At 40.9% G+C, this 15,111-nt stretch overlaps 1 protein-coding gene across 1 annotated transcript in view; it reads right to left on the bottom strand.

Annotated features, from left to right (window-relative positions):
* ARFGEF3 (ARFGEF family member 3) overlaps positions 1-15,111 on the bottom strand; it is a 202,376-nt gene that overhangs the window by 116,720 nt on the left and 70,545 nt on the right. The window contains exon 5 of the mRNA XM_033235321.1: positions 7,124-7,192. Coding sequence (XP_033091212.1) covers positions 7,124-7,192 — 69 coding nt within the window. The remainder of the gene's footprint in view (positions 1-7,123; positions 7,193-15,111) is intronic.

A 15,111-nucleotide genomic window follows, 5' to 3' on the forward strand; every position in this document is an offset into this window, starting at 1 on the left:
TCTGAGACTATCTGTTTCTTAATTGTAGAACATTTTATTTCAGGTATGTCTCAGAAATAATGCTACCATATCAGAGTAAAAGAAGTATTGGCCGGGTATGGTGGCTCATGTCTGTAATCCCAGCACTTTCGGAGGCCGAGGCAGGTGGATCACGAGGTCAGGAGTTAGAGACCAGCCTGGCCAATATGGCGAAATCCCATCTCTACTAAAAATACAAAAAAACTAGCCAGGCATGGTGGCGTGCACCTGTAGTCCCAGCTACTGGAGAGGCTGAGGCAGGAGAATCACTTGAACCTAGGAGGTGGGAGTTGCAGTGAGCCGAGATTGCGCCACTGCACTCCAGCCTGGGCAATAGAGGGAGACTCTGTCCCCTGTGCCCCCCCCCCCAAAAAAAGTATCACTGAACATTTCAAGAGCTATAAACCAGCTCAATCTAAAAAACAGTTTAGTGACAACTAGAACTGTTAAATTAGAACCGCTGGTGGCAGGTGTTGAGCGTCAATGTTTTTTCAAGCTCCCCAGGGCAACAAGTGAAACTATTACTAACCTCCAATCCTCTGATGTGTTATATATAATGCTCAGAAAAGATACACTATCCATATGGAAAGATACTGGAAAAAGTGGCATATTCCCTATGGCCATGTGAATCAATGGTCACAAAAAAATGAAATGAATCAACACTTGAGCTTTATATATAAAAACACCATAGAACAAGTATGTAACAAAATGCCTCGGTAAAGGTCCAATGGTATAAGACTCCTAAGAACTTCAGTTGGTTGCCAATATTATTATGGTAAGATTCTGCTAACATTCTCTAAGACTGAGGGGGAGCCAGGAAGCAATATAGCAGACTGATTAACAGTACATGTTTGCAATATTAAAAGTCTGGATTTGAATATCTAGCTGTAGAAACTTGAGCAAGCAAACTTCACTTTGCTTGGGTTCTTTATCAAGTTGTGGCAGAAATTAAAGGAGAATACATGTAAAATGCCACTTATTGCCATGCTTTAGAGACTCAGTGACCAGTAGCTATTATTAACCAGTATATTACAACATACCAGAATCTCTGGGACACATTTAAAGCAGTGTGTAGAGGGAAATTTATAGCACTAAATGCCCACAAGGGAAATCAGGAAAGAAACTGACACCCTAACTTCACAATTAAAAAAACTAGAGAAGCAAGAGCAAACACATTCAAAAGCTAGCAGAAGGCAAGAAATAACTAAGATCAGAGCAGAACTGAAGGAGACAGAGACACAAAAAACCCTTCAAAAAATCAATGAATCCAGGAGCTGGTTTTTTGAAAAGATCAACAAAATTGACAGACCGCTAGCAAGACTAATAAAGAAGAAAAGAGAGGAGAATCAAATAGACGCAATAAAAAATGATAAAGGGGATATCACCACCGACCCCACAGAAATACAAACTACCATCAGAGAATACTATAAACACATCTATGCAAATAAACTAGAAAATCTAGAAGAAATGGGTAAATTCCTGGACACATATACTCTCCCAAGACTAAACCAGGAAGAAGTTGAATCCCTGAATAGATCAATAACAGACTCTGAAATTGAGGCAATAATTAACAGCCTACCAACCAAAAAAAGTCCAGGGCCAGACGGATTCACAGCCGATTTCTACCAGAGGTACAAAGAGGAGCTGGTACCATTCCTTCTGAAACTATTCCAATCAATAGAAAAAGAGGGAATCCTCCCCAACTCATTTTATGAGGCCAACATTATCCTGATACCAAAGCCTGGCAGAAACACAACAAAAAAAAGAGAATTTTAGACCAATATCCCTGATGAACATCGATACAAAAATTCTCAATAAAATACTGGCAAACCGAATCCAGCAGCACATCAAAAAGCTTACCTACCATGATCAAGTGGGCTTCATCCCTGGGATGCAAGGCTGGTTCAACATACACAAATCAATAAACGTAATCCAGCATATAAACAGAACTAAAGACAAAAACCACATGATTATCTCAATAGATGCAAAAAAGGCCTTTGACAAAATTCAACAGCACTTCACGCTAAAAACTCTCAATAAATTCGGTATTGATGGAACGTATCTCAAAATAATAAGAGCTATTCATGACAAACCCACAGCCAATATCATACGGAACGGGCAAAAACTGGAAGCATTCTCTTTGAAAACTGGCACAAGACAGGGATGCCCTCTCTCACCACTCCTATTCAACATAGTGTTGGAAGTTCTGGCCAGGGCAATCAGGTAGGAGAAAGAAATAAAGGGTATTCAATTAGGAAAAGAGGAAGCCAAATTGTCCCTGTTTGTAGATGACATGATTGTATATTTAGAAAACCCCATAGTCTCACCCAAAAATCTTCTTAAGCTGATGAGCAACTTCAGCAAAGTCTTAGGATACAAAATCAATGTGCAAAAATCACAAGCATTCTTTTACACCAATAACAGAGAGTCAAATCAGGAGTGAACTCCCATTCACAATCGCTCCAAAGAGTATAAAATACCTAGGGATCCAACTTATAAGGGATGTGAAGGATCTCTTCAAGGAGAACTACAAACCACTGCTCAATGAAATAAAAGAGGACACAAACAAATGGAAGAACATTCCACGCTCATGGATAGGAAGAATCAATATTGTGAAAATGGCCATCTGCCCAAGGTAATTTATAGAATCAATGCCATCCCCATTAAGCTACTAATGACTTTCTTCACAGAATTGGAAAAAACTACTTCAAAGTTCATATGGAACCAAAAAAGAGCCCGCATTGCCAAGACAATCCTAAGTCAAAAGGACAAAGCTGGAGGCATCACGCTACCTGACTTCAAACTATACTACAAGGCTACAGTAACCAAAACAGCATGGTACTGGTACCAAAACAGAGATATAGACCAATGGAACAGAACAGAGCCCTCAGAAATAATACCACACATCTACAACCATCTGATCTTTGACAAACCTGACAAAAACAAGAAATGGGAAAAGGATTCCCTATTTAATAAATGGTGCTGGGAAAACTGGCTAGCCATATGTAGAAAGCTGAAACTGGATCCCTTTCTTACACCTTACACAAAAATTAATTCAAGATGGATTAGAGACTTAAATGTTATACCTAAAACCATAAAAACCCTAGAAGAAAACCTGGGTGATACCATTCAGGACATAGGCATGGGGAAGGACTTCATGTCTAAAACACCAAAAGCAATGGCAACAAAAGTCATAATTGACAAAGGGAATCAATTAAACTAAAGAGCTTATGCACAGCAAAAGAAACTACCATCAGAGTGAACAGGCAACCACAGAATGGGAGAACATTTTTGCAATCTACTCATCTGACAAAGGGCTAATATCCAGAACCTACAAAGAACTCAAACAAATTTACAAGAAAAAAACAAACAACCCCATCAAAAAGTGGGCAAAGGATATGAACAGACACTTCTCAAAAGAAGAATTTATGCAGCCAACAGACACATGAAAAAATGCTCATCAGAGAAATGCAAATCAAAACCACAAGGAGATACCATCTCACACCAGTTAGAATGGTGATCATTAAAAAGTCAGGAAACAATAGGTGCTGGAGAGGATGTGGAGAAACAGGAACACTTTTACACTGTTGATGGGACTGTAAACCAGTTCAACCATTGTGAAAGACAGTATGTCGATTCCTCAAGGATCTAGAACTAGAAATACCATTTGACCCAGCCATCCCATTACTGGGTATATCCCAAAGGATTATAAATCATGCTGCTATAAAGACACATGCACACGTATGTTTATTGTGGCACTATTCAAAATAGCAAGACTTGGAACCAACCCAAATGTCCATCAGTGACAGACTGGATTAAGAAAATGTGGCACATATACACCAAGGAATACTATGCATCCATAAAAAAGGATGAGTTCATGTCCTTTGCAGGGACATGGATGCAGTTGGAAACCATTATTCTCAGCAAACTATCACGAGAACAGAAAACCAAACACCACATGTTCTCACTCATAGGTGGGAACTGAACAATGAGAACACTTGGACACAGGAAGGGGACCATCACACACCGGGGCCTGTTGTGGGGTGGAGGGAGGGGAGAGGGATAGCATTAGGAGATGTACCTAATGTAAATGATGAGTTAATGGGTGCAGCACACCAACATGGCACATGTATACATATGTAACAAATCTGCACGTTGTGCACATGTACCCTAGAACTTAAAGTATAATAATAAAAAAAAATTAACCAGTATATTAGAATAGAGGGCTGGGTGGATGGAAGGAATAACAATAAAAAAGGTGTTTTTCGTACCCTTGTATGAATCTTAGAGGAAAAAAAGTATGAATCTTAGAGGAAAAAAAATGGCCTTTGAGACAGATTTTGCTGACCTTGACAGCATGATACAGATTCAAAGACTGGAAGTTTCCATGAGTCAATAAGATCAAACCAGCAAACACACATTTATGAACTAGGTTTTCTGCTTTTGAGAAATCCCACAGAGAAGCCTTTAGCAGGTATAAAAATCTCTCCAACGGGACAGGCTCACCGCAGCCTCCACCTTCCAGGTTTAACCAGTTCTCCTGCCTCAGCCTCCCAAGTAGCTGGGATTACAGACATGTGCCACCACGCCTGGCTAATTTGTATTTTTAGTAGAGATGGGGTTCCTCCATGTTGGTTAGGCTGGTCTCGAACTCCCAACCTCAGGTGATCCACCCGCCTCGGCCTCCCAAAGTGCTGGGATTACAGGCGTGAGCCACTACGCCCAGCCCCATCTTTTCTTTTACTCCAAGACCTTGGCAATTTCTGCTGTTACAGCTTTTTCCTATACGAAGGTAACTTTACTTGGAAAACTCAACATATCTGCTACTCTGCTACTCTGGGCATAATATTAGCAGAAATCTTGGGCTCAGCTTTCAATAAATGAAGAGAAGGGCTATGCATCCATATGGAGTTTTAGTAACAATTTCATAAAATTGAACAGAAAGTACTTGTTGGATATTTCATAATTGTCCATTTTTATATTTGGTAATCTTTCTTATGCATCCTCTGTCACAGAGGATGCTGTTCTAAAAACCTTTCATTATTGCAGTTTAATTAAGCAAGTTAAATTTAGATACACAAATGAAGGCTGCCCTCTTATTTACATTTTGAGAGCTTAATGATCCTTTTATAGCTTCAGAACCTTGGGGAAATAGCCTCATTTTTCATACTTAAGTACACATCCCACTTCCTGATCAGCAGGTTTCAGGGTAAACACTATTCATGAATAATAGTCAATGTACACAAAAGTAAGCATGAAGAGAATATCTAGATTCCTTCTTAACATTTCCACAGGAGATTTAAATGGTTTAAGACGCTTTTATAAATTGCTTGCCTATTTCAAACACAGCAATGGCAAACATTTCACATTTACCATGTGGCTGGACTTGCACTAAAAGCTTTTTATATGGATTGTATTTTTATTCTCTAATTAGCACAACTACACTATGAGCTCGGTATCACTTATCATTTCATCACAGAGAGCAAACAAGAGGCTGGGACAAGCATCCGAGGCAACACCATTGGGCAGAGTAGAGCCGGGTTCACATCTAAGCAGTACGACTTCGGAGCCTGTTTTTCTCTCCCACCAAGCTCAAATGCCTTTGTCATCATTATATTGTTCTTTGGCTGCGATCTGTTGTTGTTTTTCCTTTCCTGGTTTTGGAAGAGGCCACAGTGTTTCCATGTTGCATCCTATCTGGACAGGCCTGCTGAGTCTTTTTATTTGGCTTCCAGATACTCTCAGTGAACACCCTTCACTCGTGCCGAACTTGGTGGTGTATGCCTATTATTCAGGAATTACATTTTCAATCATTCTGACTCTCATTCAAAAACTGGTTCTCATGAGGTTGTTAGTATCAACAACCTCAATCCCTGGCAGCCCTCTCTTCCTCAAGACCCTCTGCTCCTTGTCTCCCCTTCCCCCAGTTCCATCAGCAGAGGCAGTGGCTTGACACCTCCCCTCTCTTCCTTCACATGGCAAAGGGCTAACAAGCCTCTTACACACCAATCCTGCTTCTTGCTACTTTCAGAAACAACACTGTCTTTTGGAAAGTGAACCTGCAAATAATGAAAGAGCTCACAGGGCTCTCTTAAAATTCAATTAAAAACAAATGCCAATAAAACAAACACAGAGTATCCATATAAATGTGTTAAAGGAAAGTGTTCTTTCCATCTATATCAACACATATTTTTAAAGTGACTTGTATTGTAATGAGAGGTCAGCTGATTGGCTGCTGCTTTCTGACAGTCAAATAAAAATTTTCTACATGCTCAAAAATAATTTTCTCTTAATTTTCACTCTTTAATACCACATGATACCATAAAAAACACATGTATCTGCTAATATAAGTACTCTCCATGAGTGCTGATAATTAGCCTTTTTCTCCATCATTTGAGAACTCAGAAAATCATTCTTTGTGGTTTGAATGTATACTCTTATCAGAACATACAAATCATGTAGATATTCTTTTCAAGGAATGGAAGGGAAATTATTCTAAGCATATTAAAGTTCAGCTTTGAAATGATAATGTTTCCAAAAGCCAAAGGCATATGCCAGGCATTCAAGAAGCCAAGTTTTCTGTTGGACATATTCTTGGGAGTGCTGGAAGGCACACATTACTCCGGGCTGCAATACAGATTGAAAAGAGAAGGCTTTTCAATGATCATTACAAAAGGCATTCTTCAGGGTTTTGAAGATGGGGAGGAGATTTAATCTATAAACATCTCTCTAAATCTCCTACGTGGTTTCTTAAAAACTATTTTTTTAAATCAAATGCTTTTCAATTAATCGTAGGTAAATTAGACCAAGAAAGCAATATGCCTGGGTAGAGCAGGGTAAGGGGAACCAGTACTGTTATTTACATGGTTAAGGCCTCAAGTGAAGCAAACGTAAGCATGCAGGGCTCTGAGACACAGGGCACTACAACTAAGGGTGGCGCACCACACAGCATGCTTCCCACAGATCAATTCCTTAGTGGAAATTCCCCTGGTAGTAATCAGAGAAGGGTTCACTCCAGTGCTGGGGCTTAGTTCCAACCCAATATTTATCCCGGTTAGAGATAAAGCAGCTGTGAACAGGAGGCACAGACACAAGCAGTACTCACTTCTGCGATCTTCAGCACGGCACTCCCATTCAGATCAAATGTCGGTGTGTAGGTGATGCACAGTAAAACCTTTAACAAGGTGAGAGATGAAAGAAGAGACGAGGGTGAACAGTATGGAAATTCACTGTTGTTTCAGATGCCATTTGTGTCGCCCTGTTTTTATGATTCCTTTGCTATTTGCTTTATCTAATGTTTCTTTATATCCCACCCACTGCTTTCTCATTAGTGGCCACACATTGCCTAATAAAGTAGAGACCATCCTTTAAAAAATAAAGGCTGCTAATCTCTCCCTGTGGAAAGGACTTGCAAGACTGGCCAGAAACAACGTCTTTCAACAGCTCCAGGAGGTGTGTCCAGTAACAGCAAAAACCACAAAAGAGTTGTTTAGTAGCAGTCATTTAAAAAATGCCAGGCTTCATGCTAGGCACTTCACATAAATTATCTAGGTTGATCTTCTAAATAAGTGTTATTATTATTATTGCCCCCATTTTACTGGTGAGAAAACCAAAATTCCATGATTAAATATGTTACCTAAGGTCATACAGGTAGCAAGTTGTTGAACGTAAGTAATCTGACTCCATGTGCCCACTCACTAGGCAAAGCCATCTCCACCTCTTCTGGGACTCAAAGGTCAGTGTCATTTTCTATTCCTATCCCCTTCCCAAATCCACATGGAATTAGAAATTCTTTTATGGCATTTTCCTCTTCCCTCTTGCAATTTCTTCCAGAATGCTGCATGGGGTTTACTTACTCCCCTTATTTTCCAAGATACATAGACAATGGGTCGATGACATTTGCAAGATCTTTCAGGACCGCTAACAACTTCACTTTCTACTTGTACAGCCTTTAGGGAACAGATCAATAAAAGCCTGTGGCATTTTAAGAATTGCTTCTCAATTTGTGGGTAGGAGGCTACTCTCTCCCTCTTCACTTAGCTCTGACTTTTCTTGCTGCAGAAGACAGACACAAGAGTGCTGGTGCCTGCTCCTTTATCTCAAACCCCACAGCCATGCCCTGCCTACAGCTTGGCCTGCCAGGGGCAGTCTTCTGAACATTTTTCTCATCTGTTCAATTCATGAAGGAGCATGGAAGCCTAGCAAATTTACTTAACACAGGAAACTGCGATTGTCAGATGTGACAAGAAATCTCTCCCCATCTCTCAGTCTTAGCTGTCAGCTAGGCCAGTCCTAGGAATAGTTGCTCCTTCACAGAAAGCAAGTATGTATGCAATTAAAGGGGGGGAAAAGATTTTTTTTTTTGCCATATTTAGTCACAAGGGTGGGTATTAATTGCAGGGGTGCTCCTCAGGCTTTTGATTCTTAAAGGGACTTAATCCAAGAATCAACACAGATAAAAATCGGCTCAGTCGCCTGGGCACAGTGGCTCACACCTGTAATCCCAGCACTTTGCAAAACTAGGTGGGCAGATCACTTGAGGTCAGGAGTTTGAGACCAGCCTGAGCAACGTGGCAAAACCCCATCTCTACTAAAAATACACACACACACACACACACACACACACGCACACAAAGATTAGCCGGGCGTGGTGGTGGGCACCTGTAATTCCAGCTATTCGGGAGACTGAGGCATGAGAATCACTTGAACCCGGGAGGCAGATGTTGCAGTGAGCCGAGATCACACTGTTGCACTCCAGCCTGGGCGACAGAGTGAGACTCCATCTCAAAAAAAAAAAAAAAAAAAAAAAAATCGTCTCAGTGCCAAGGCGATTGAGAAAAAGGGATTGGGGAGCAACTGCCCCTTGGCCTCATAGGAAATGGCTTTCTTTTGTTTCATGACAATCTTTGGGAGTTGGGATTTGGTAGGCAGGGAGTGATGAAGCTGAGGACAGCAGGGTCACCAGGACCTACCCTGGGCTTGGAGGGAGGCTACGTCTTCCAGGCCCCTATAAGTACATGGTGGTGGTCCCATGGCTGAAAAGCCCTGTTCTCAGCTCCTCGTCTACCTGTTTTACCACGTGGCTTGATTGGCTTCTTTCCAGTCTCAACTTAGATGTCGCCCCCCTCAGAGAGACGTTCCCAGATCCCCCTCTCTAAAATACTTGCTGTCACATCTCCTTGTTTCATTTACTTCAGAGCAGACATCAGTCTCATAAATGACTTGTTTGCTTATTTGCAATCTTCTCATTAGACTATATCATCCGTGGAGCCTCTGAAAGGCCCTCAGGACACTGTCACATGATGCTTTCTTACTTTGAGGTTTTTTATCTTTAGTGCCATGTTTCATGGTGGGGGGTGGGGAGTCTGAGGTGGTGGTGGACAGCAGAGGCCACTTAGTCCAGCTGGGATCTTGATTTTTTAAGTATTGACAATAAAGACTGGTACCACTTTATAATATGAAGATAATGATGGCAAACATTTGTCTGCACTGGTTAATTATTAACATTGCTTATAGGACTGACGACTGACTTTCTGCCTTCTGTGGCTCTATGCGTTCATACAAGGTACACAAAGGTAGGTTTAGGAAGAAGCGTTCAAAACTTGACCCAGTTTTCTGTAAGAGCTGCTTTTCGGCAGCAGCGGCTGGAAGCAGGAGCAGTGCCCATGGTGAGGTCTTCGTGAGGGTGTTGAGTTAGCAGTATCTGTAATCAAGATTCTCAGGGAAATGCAGGAAGCTTGACTTCCTGTGTTTCAGGGAAGCCCAGCATATGTAGAGGGAGGCCTCCCTGCAACAGTCCACAGAAGCTGAGGATACCTGCACCCAGGCCCCCAGCCAATGCTGACCATGTTCACAAGATGTTGGAAGGAAGGCTTTCCACACCTAATGTCTGGCCAACAAGAGTCAAAGACTCACTGAGCTATATGGGCGTGGGGGTGGGTACCGAAAACAGGAAATAATGAAAGGAAGGTAAAGCACATTAACGGAGCCATTTCCTTAAGCTCATGCAGTTTGTTGCATGAAAAGCACAGCAGATTTTAATTACAGGGCTGATGGTATCCACGCCCTCCTGGGACTCACAAGATATAGTAAGGGCAGAGTGTCTAGCCAGGATGATGCAGCAGATGAAAATGACTTATCAAAACTGTTGATGCTCCCAATGCTTAGCATGTATTAATTCACTGGATTAAAACACAGACTAGGGGTAGAAAATTTAGGGCAATAACAAATTGAAATCATCTGACTTCCATTGCATAATGAGAGGGCAACAAGTTTAGATTAACATCCTGAGCATGCTGGCCCCATGGAAAACAGAAGCAGCTAAATATTGACGGCAATTTTATTAAAAATATATCCTTCACAGGGTCATTAAAGCATATTGACTAAATTACCATGGAACAGCAGGAACCTGAGTGACGGGCAGCGTCTTGCAATCTATACCAGCTTGCAGAAACTGCCTCCATAAATGAGCCACAAGGAAAAGAGGGAAAACAGGGGCAAAGCTTTCCATGAAAATGGAAATATCATTCAATGGCTAATAAAAGTCCCAGATCACTTTATTTAAAAACTTGATAACTGAATAGCTACTATGTGCAAGAAGCAATCCCTCAATTTAAAACGTGTACAGAAACCCTGGGTTTAGGAAAAGAAATTAGAATTAGACTTGAAAGGAGAAAGCAAAGCTGATTTATTGCAAGATTTGGGCACAAATGATAAGAATCTAGAAAATAGGGGAGCATCACACACCGGGTCCTATTGTGGGGAGGGATAGCTAATGTAAATGGAGATATACCTAATTAGGAGATGTACCTAATGTAAATGACGAGTTAATGAGTGCAGCACACCAACATGGCACAAGTATACATATGTAACAAACCTGCACGTTGTGCACATGTACCCTAGAACTTAAAGTATAATAAAAAATAAAAAAGAGAAAAAAAAAGAATCTAGAAAATGTGGTCACGTTAAGATGAGAGAGGGATGGATGTGGACGGATAATGATGACGAGTACAGAATTGCAGATGTGCTCTTTTAAGAATATCCTGAATTAATCCTCTCCCAAGGACATGTCCTGGTCATAATCGGGAGTTTCTCTGTCAGGCACACCCTGCCCAGCGGCCATGATCAGGGCAGAACAGAGGCTATGATGTCAGGGCCACAAATGAGACATGATCATGCATGTGACTTGGTGTTTAATTGCTGTGTGACTTTGTCTATGTCCCTAGCCCTTTACCTTTAAAATTCCCATCCCACCTCCCAAGGATATTTACAGGAACAAATAAATTAAATGAATGTTTAAAGAAATAGTGCAGATGAGACAGATCTTTAAGACTGTCTTCTCACAGAAGCTACACAAGTCTCATTTGATGTAGTTCATGGTAGCTACTCCGACATAGATGATTAGGCTTATTTCAAGTAAAAAAAAAATTAGAAATATCAGATAATCCACATTGAAAAGCATAAAACCTTTGTTTTTCACTCCATGTCTTATCAATGCCACAAGTTCTCATTTTTCTGATCCAGCTCCACTTTCTTCCTTCTGTCCTCCCTTTTAGGCTACTATTCAATTCCAGTCATTATTCACTAAGGTTCTAATTGCTGTGGGATTACAATATAAAGGAAGCACAGTCTTTGACATCAAAAAAAGCCTCACCATCTATTGGAGAAATGAATGCCTGCAACTGTTCTTCAAGGCTGGCTGTGATAAGTGCTTTTGCAATTGGGAGGTATATAATAATTTGGAAGGCTAGAAGACACAATAACTTTGGAGAAGACAGACTTTGCAGGTGAGAGGACATGTGAAAAAACCACCAATACTGGAGAGAAAAGGGAGGGAAAGACGCACCAAGCGAAGGAAGTGTCATGAGCAAGGCATGGAAGTGTGAAAGCAGAGGCCAGGGATGATGCTAGAAAGATCAGCTGAAACTTGACTGGATGTCAATTTAAATGCCTTATGTTAAGTGTTTCATACATATTAGGACTGGTCACGCCAATAAATTATAACTAAAAGGATATAAACTAGGGCAAATTGGAAGTCAGAGAGATAAAACAGGCACTTAATATGATACAGACGATGTCGAAGACAGATCCTAGTTGTTCCAGTGGCAATGAATTGACTGTTGCACATTTGGAAAAAAGATGCAGGGAGAGTGGAAGGCAATGGTCACCCATGTTTGAAACCTGGGTACCATCCTACCATTGCCCTCCCACCAACCCCTACTGTCCTAGTCCACCTGGCTGACATCTCTCATACCCCACCATTCCCACATATTTTACAAAGCTTTATGTTATATATTAATGAAGTAACATGCTTTGGAGAACAGAAATATAATTCCTTCAAATTGCATAATATAAAATACTTAATGCTACAGAATGGGCAGACAACTCAAAACGCTTATCCCTATAGCACTTATTTGGAACAGTTTAGATACACTACTTAAATCTGTATCTTACACACATACACACACACGCACATGCACACATCATTGGATTTCTCAGCTTCTTAGCAATAAGGTCTACCTTTGTTGATGCCTGCTATGTTTATAGCACCTTGCTGGGCCCTGGGAGGTGCCAGGAGCAGCTGGGCCTTGGCCCATGCTCAATATCTTCTATAAAATGTCCAGATGAATGGTCATCCTCACAGTTTCAGTAGAACTGTGCATCTATGTGCCTATTCAAGATTGTACAATGTGTAGACAATGTAGTAAAACAGCCCTGGTGGTATGGAAGAAAACTGTTCTGGGCATCTGAATGTCAGATCCAGGTGGCCTGACTGGTGAAAGGCAGTTTTTGTAACCAAGTAAGGTAATACTGGAGTTTCAGGTGATCTAGTTAGGGAAATTATAATTTTGTAATCCTCATTCAGGATTACCAAATTACACTAATCTGGCAGGACCTCGCTTGGATGGGGAGAAAATCATCTCTAGTATAAGCAGAAAGCATCTCCAATGAGACATTTCTGATATTTCCCATTATGCTCTGCTGAGAACCTATCTACCTTCTGCACTCACCATCATAAATGGTAACTTGTACAGGATTTATGAGTTGAAGAGCTCATTTCTGTCAAGGTTCCAACAGAGCCCTCTGCAGGACCATTTCCAGGGGATTCCGGGGTAAAGAAGTGATTCCTGAAGTGATGAGAGAACAGCTCCATGGCCATACTACATCTACCCGCGTGCTGGATTACTCAGGCTCTCATTCTTTCACTCAACAAATATCTGCTGAGGTGTTGCTAGAGGCCACATCCAGTGTAGGTATTGGATAAACAGCAGTGAACAAATAAGATAATCTCTTATCTTACAGAGCTAACATCTGGTATGAAGGTGGTCATAAAATAAAAAATTACAATAAGCTGAAATGAACATTCTGAATCGGAAAATGCAGTGTCCTCTGGGAAGGCATGTCAGGGTCTAACACATAATACACAAGGTGTAATGCTGTATTCATCCTCTCATGGAACTCTAAATTTCACATGTTACAACACATATAATAAATCAAACCTAGGGGAAAAGAAAAGGGTACCATCAAAATGGGAGCTGATTTTGGGGAGTCAATCTACCCGTATGCCATATGGTGGGCATGAGGGCATATTGAATGAACAAGAAATTATTTTTCCTTTTTCTTAAACTGTTAAAAATTATCTTAATTAACACACAACTCCTTCTTGGGGGGAACTGTGGTTTCATTTTTCAAAATATCAGATGTTATTTATAAATCAAACCAAACAAAATAAGCTAGTTAGGGCTCCAAAAAGTACAGCCCACAGAAGGCCTTGCATTTTTTCTCTCTTGGTGTACGAAGAAAACCTTAATGCCAGGCGCATTTCAAAGCCCGCCTCTGGCTCTGGCTGAGAATTTAGCTTTGTTACTTAACACACATTTCCTTCTAGCCTCTCATGTACATTGGCTTTAAACTTCATAAAGTTAAAAATCATTGCATAATTCATTCTCTTTAGAAACATTCCAGTTCTTTTTTTTACTCTGTCAAATTCAGCAGCAAGAATAGAAAATTCAGTGACAAGCACAGGAATATTGAGACACCAAACGCTCTGCTACGGGGGAAGAGTGTGTCACCTTCCGCACGTGTGGCCAAATGGAGTGTTCATTGCTGAAAGTGTACCCCGACCATGAAATGTCAACAGAGATTTTTTTTCCCGCATGGTTCAGGCACAAACAACAAAGCAGACTTAGTCTTCTGAAGTTCGCAAAATGGCAGAATGTTTATCTTTGGAGTGAGGGAGGGATGGAGTCACAGAGTAAACAAAGAATTTTCAGAGGACATTTCCTTACTTCAGTTTAAATTATGGATGTCACAGAGTGGTATAATAGACACTGCAGACTTAGAATGGGGGAGGGAGGAGGATGAGGGATAAAGAACTATATATCAGGCACAAGGTACACCACCCAAGTGACATGTTCACCAGAATCTCACACTTTACCACTACACAAGTTGTCTATGCAACCAACAGCCACTTGTACCCCTAAAGCTATTGAAATTTTTTAAAAAAATAAAATGTTGATGACAAAGACAAACCTTTTTTCTTACTTTGATCAAGGTTTTTCAATCTCGGCACTATTCGCATGTTAGACAAAATAATTCCTTTTGTCGGGGGGACTGTCCTGCTCATTGTAGGATATTTAGCAGCATCCTTGGCTTCCACCCAATAGATGGCAGTGGCAATACCTCCATTCCCCCAGCTCCTCCTTCCCAATGCCAGTTGTGACAAGTGAAGATGTCTCCAGGCATTGCTAAATGTCCCCTGAGGACAAAATTGCCCCCACCTGAGAACTACTATTTCATTCATTTCTATCCCACATGCCTTATAGACATAACTCAGAACTTCTACCAACAAGCTTGTCCAACCCTGTGGCCCATGGGGCACATGTGGCCCAGGACAGCTTTGAATGTGGCCCAACACAAATTCATAAACTTTCTCAAAACATTATGAGATTGTTTTGCAATATTTTTTTAAAGCTCATCAGCTATGTGTCATGTTAGTGTATTTTATGTGTGGCCTGAGACAATTCTTCTTCAGATGTGGCTTAGGGAAGCTAAAAGATTGGAAGCCCCTGCTCTACAACACTGTTCCAATTC

The sequence above is a fragment of the Trachypithecus francoisi genome, unplaced genomic scaffold (assembly GCF_009764315.1).
Source record: "Trachypithecus francoisi isolate TF-2019V2 unplaced genomic scaffold, Tfra_2.0 Lachesis_group15, whole genome shotgun sequence".
Classification (NCBI taxonomy): Eukaryota; Metazoa; Chordata; class Mammalia; order Primates; family Cercopithecidae; genus Trachypithecus; species Trachypithecus francoisi.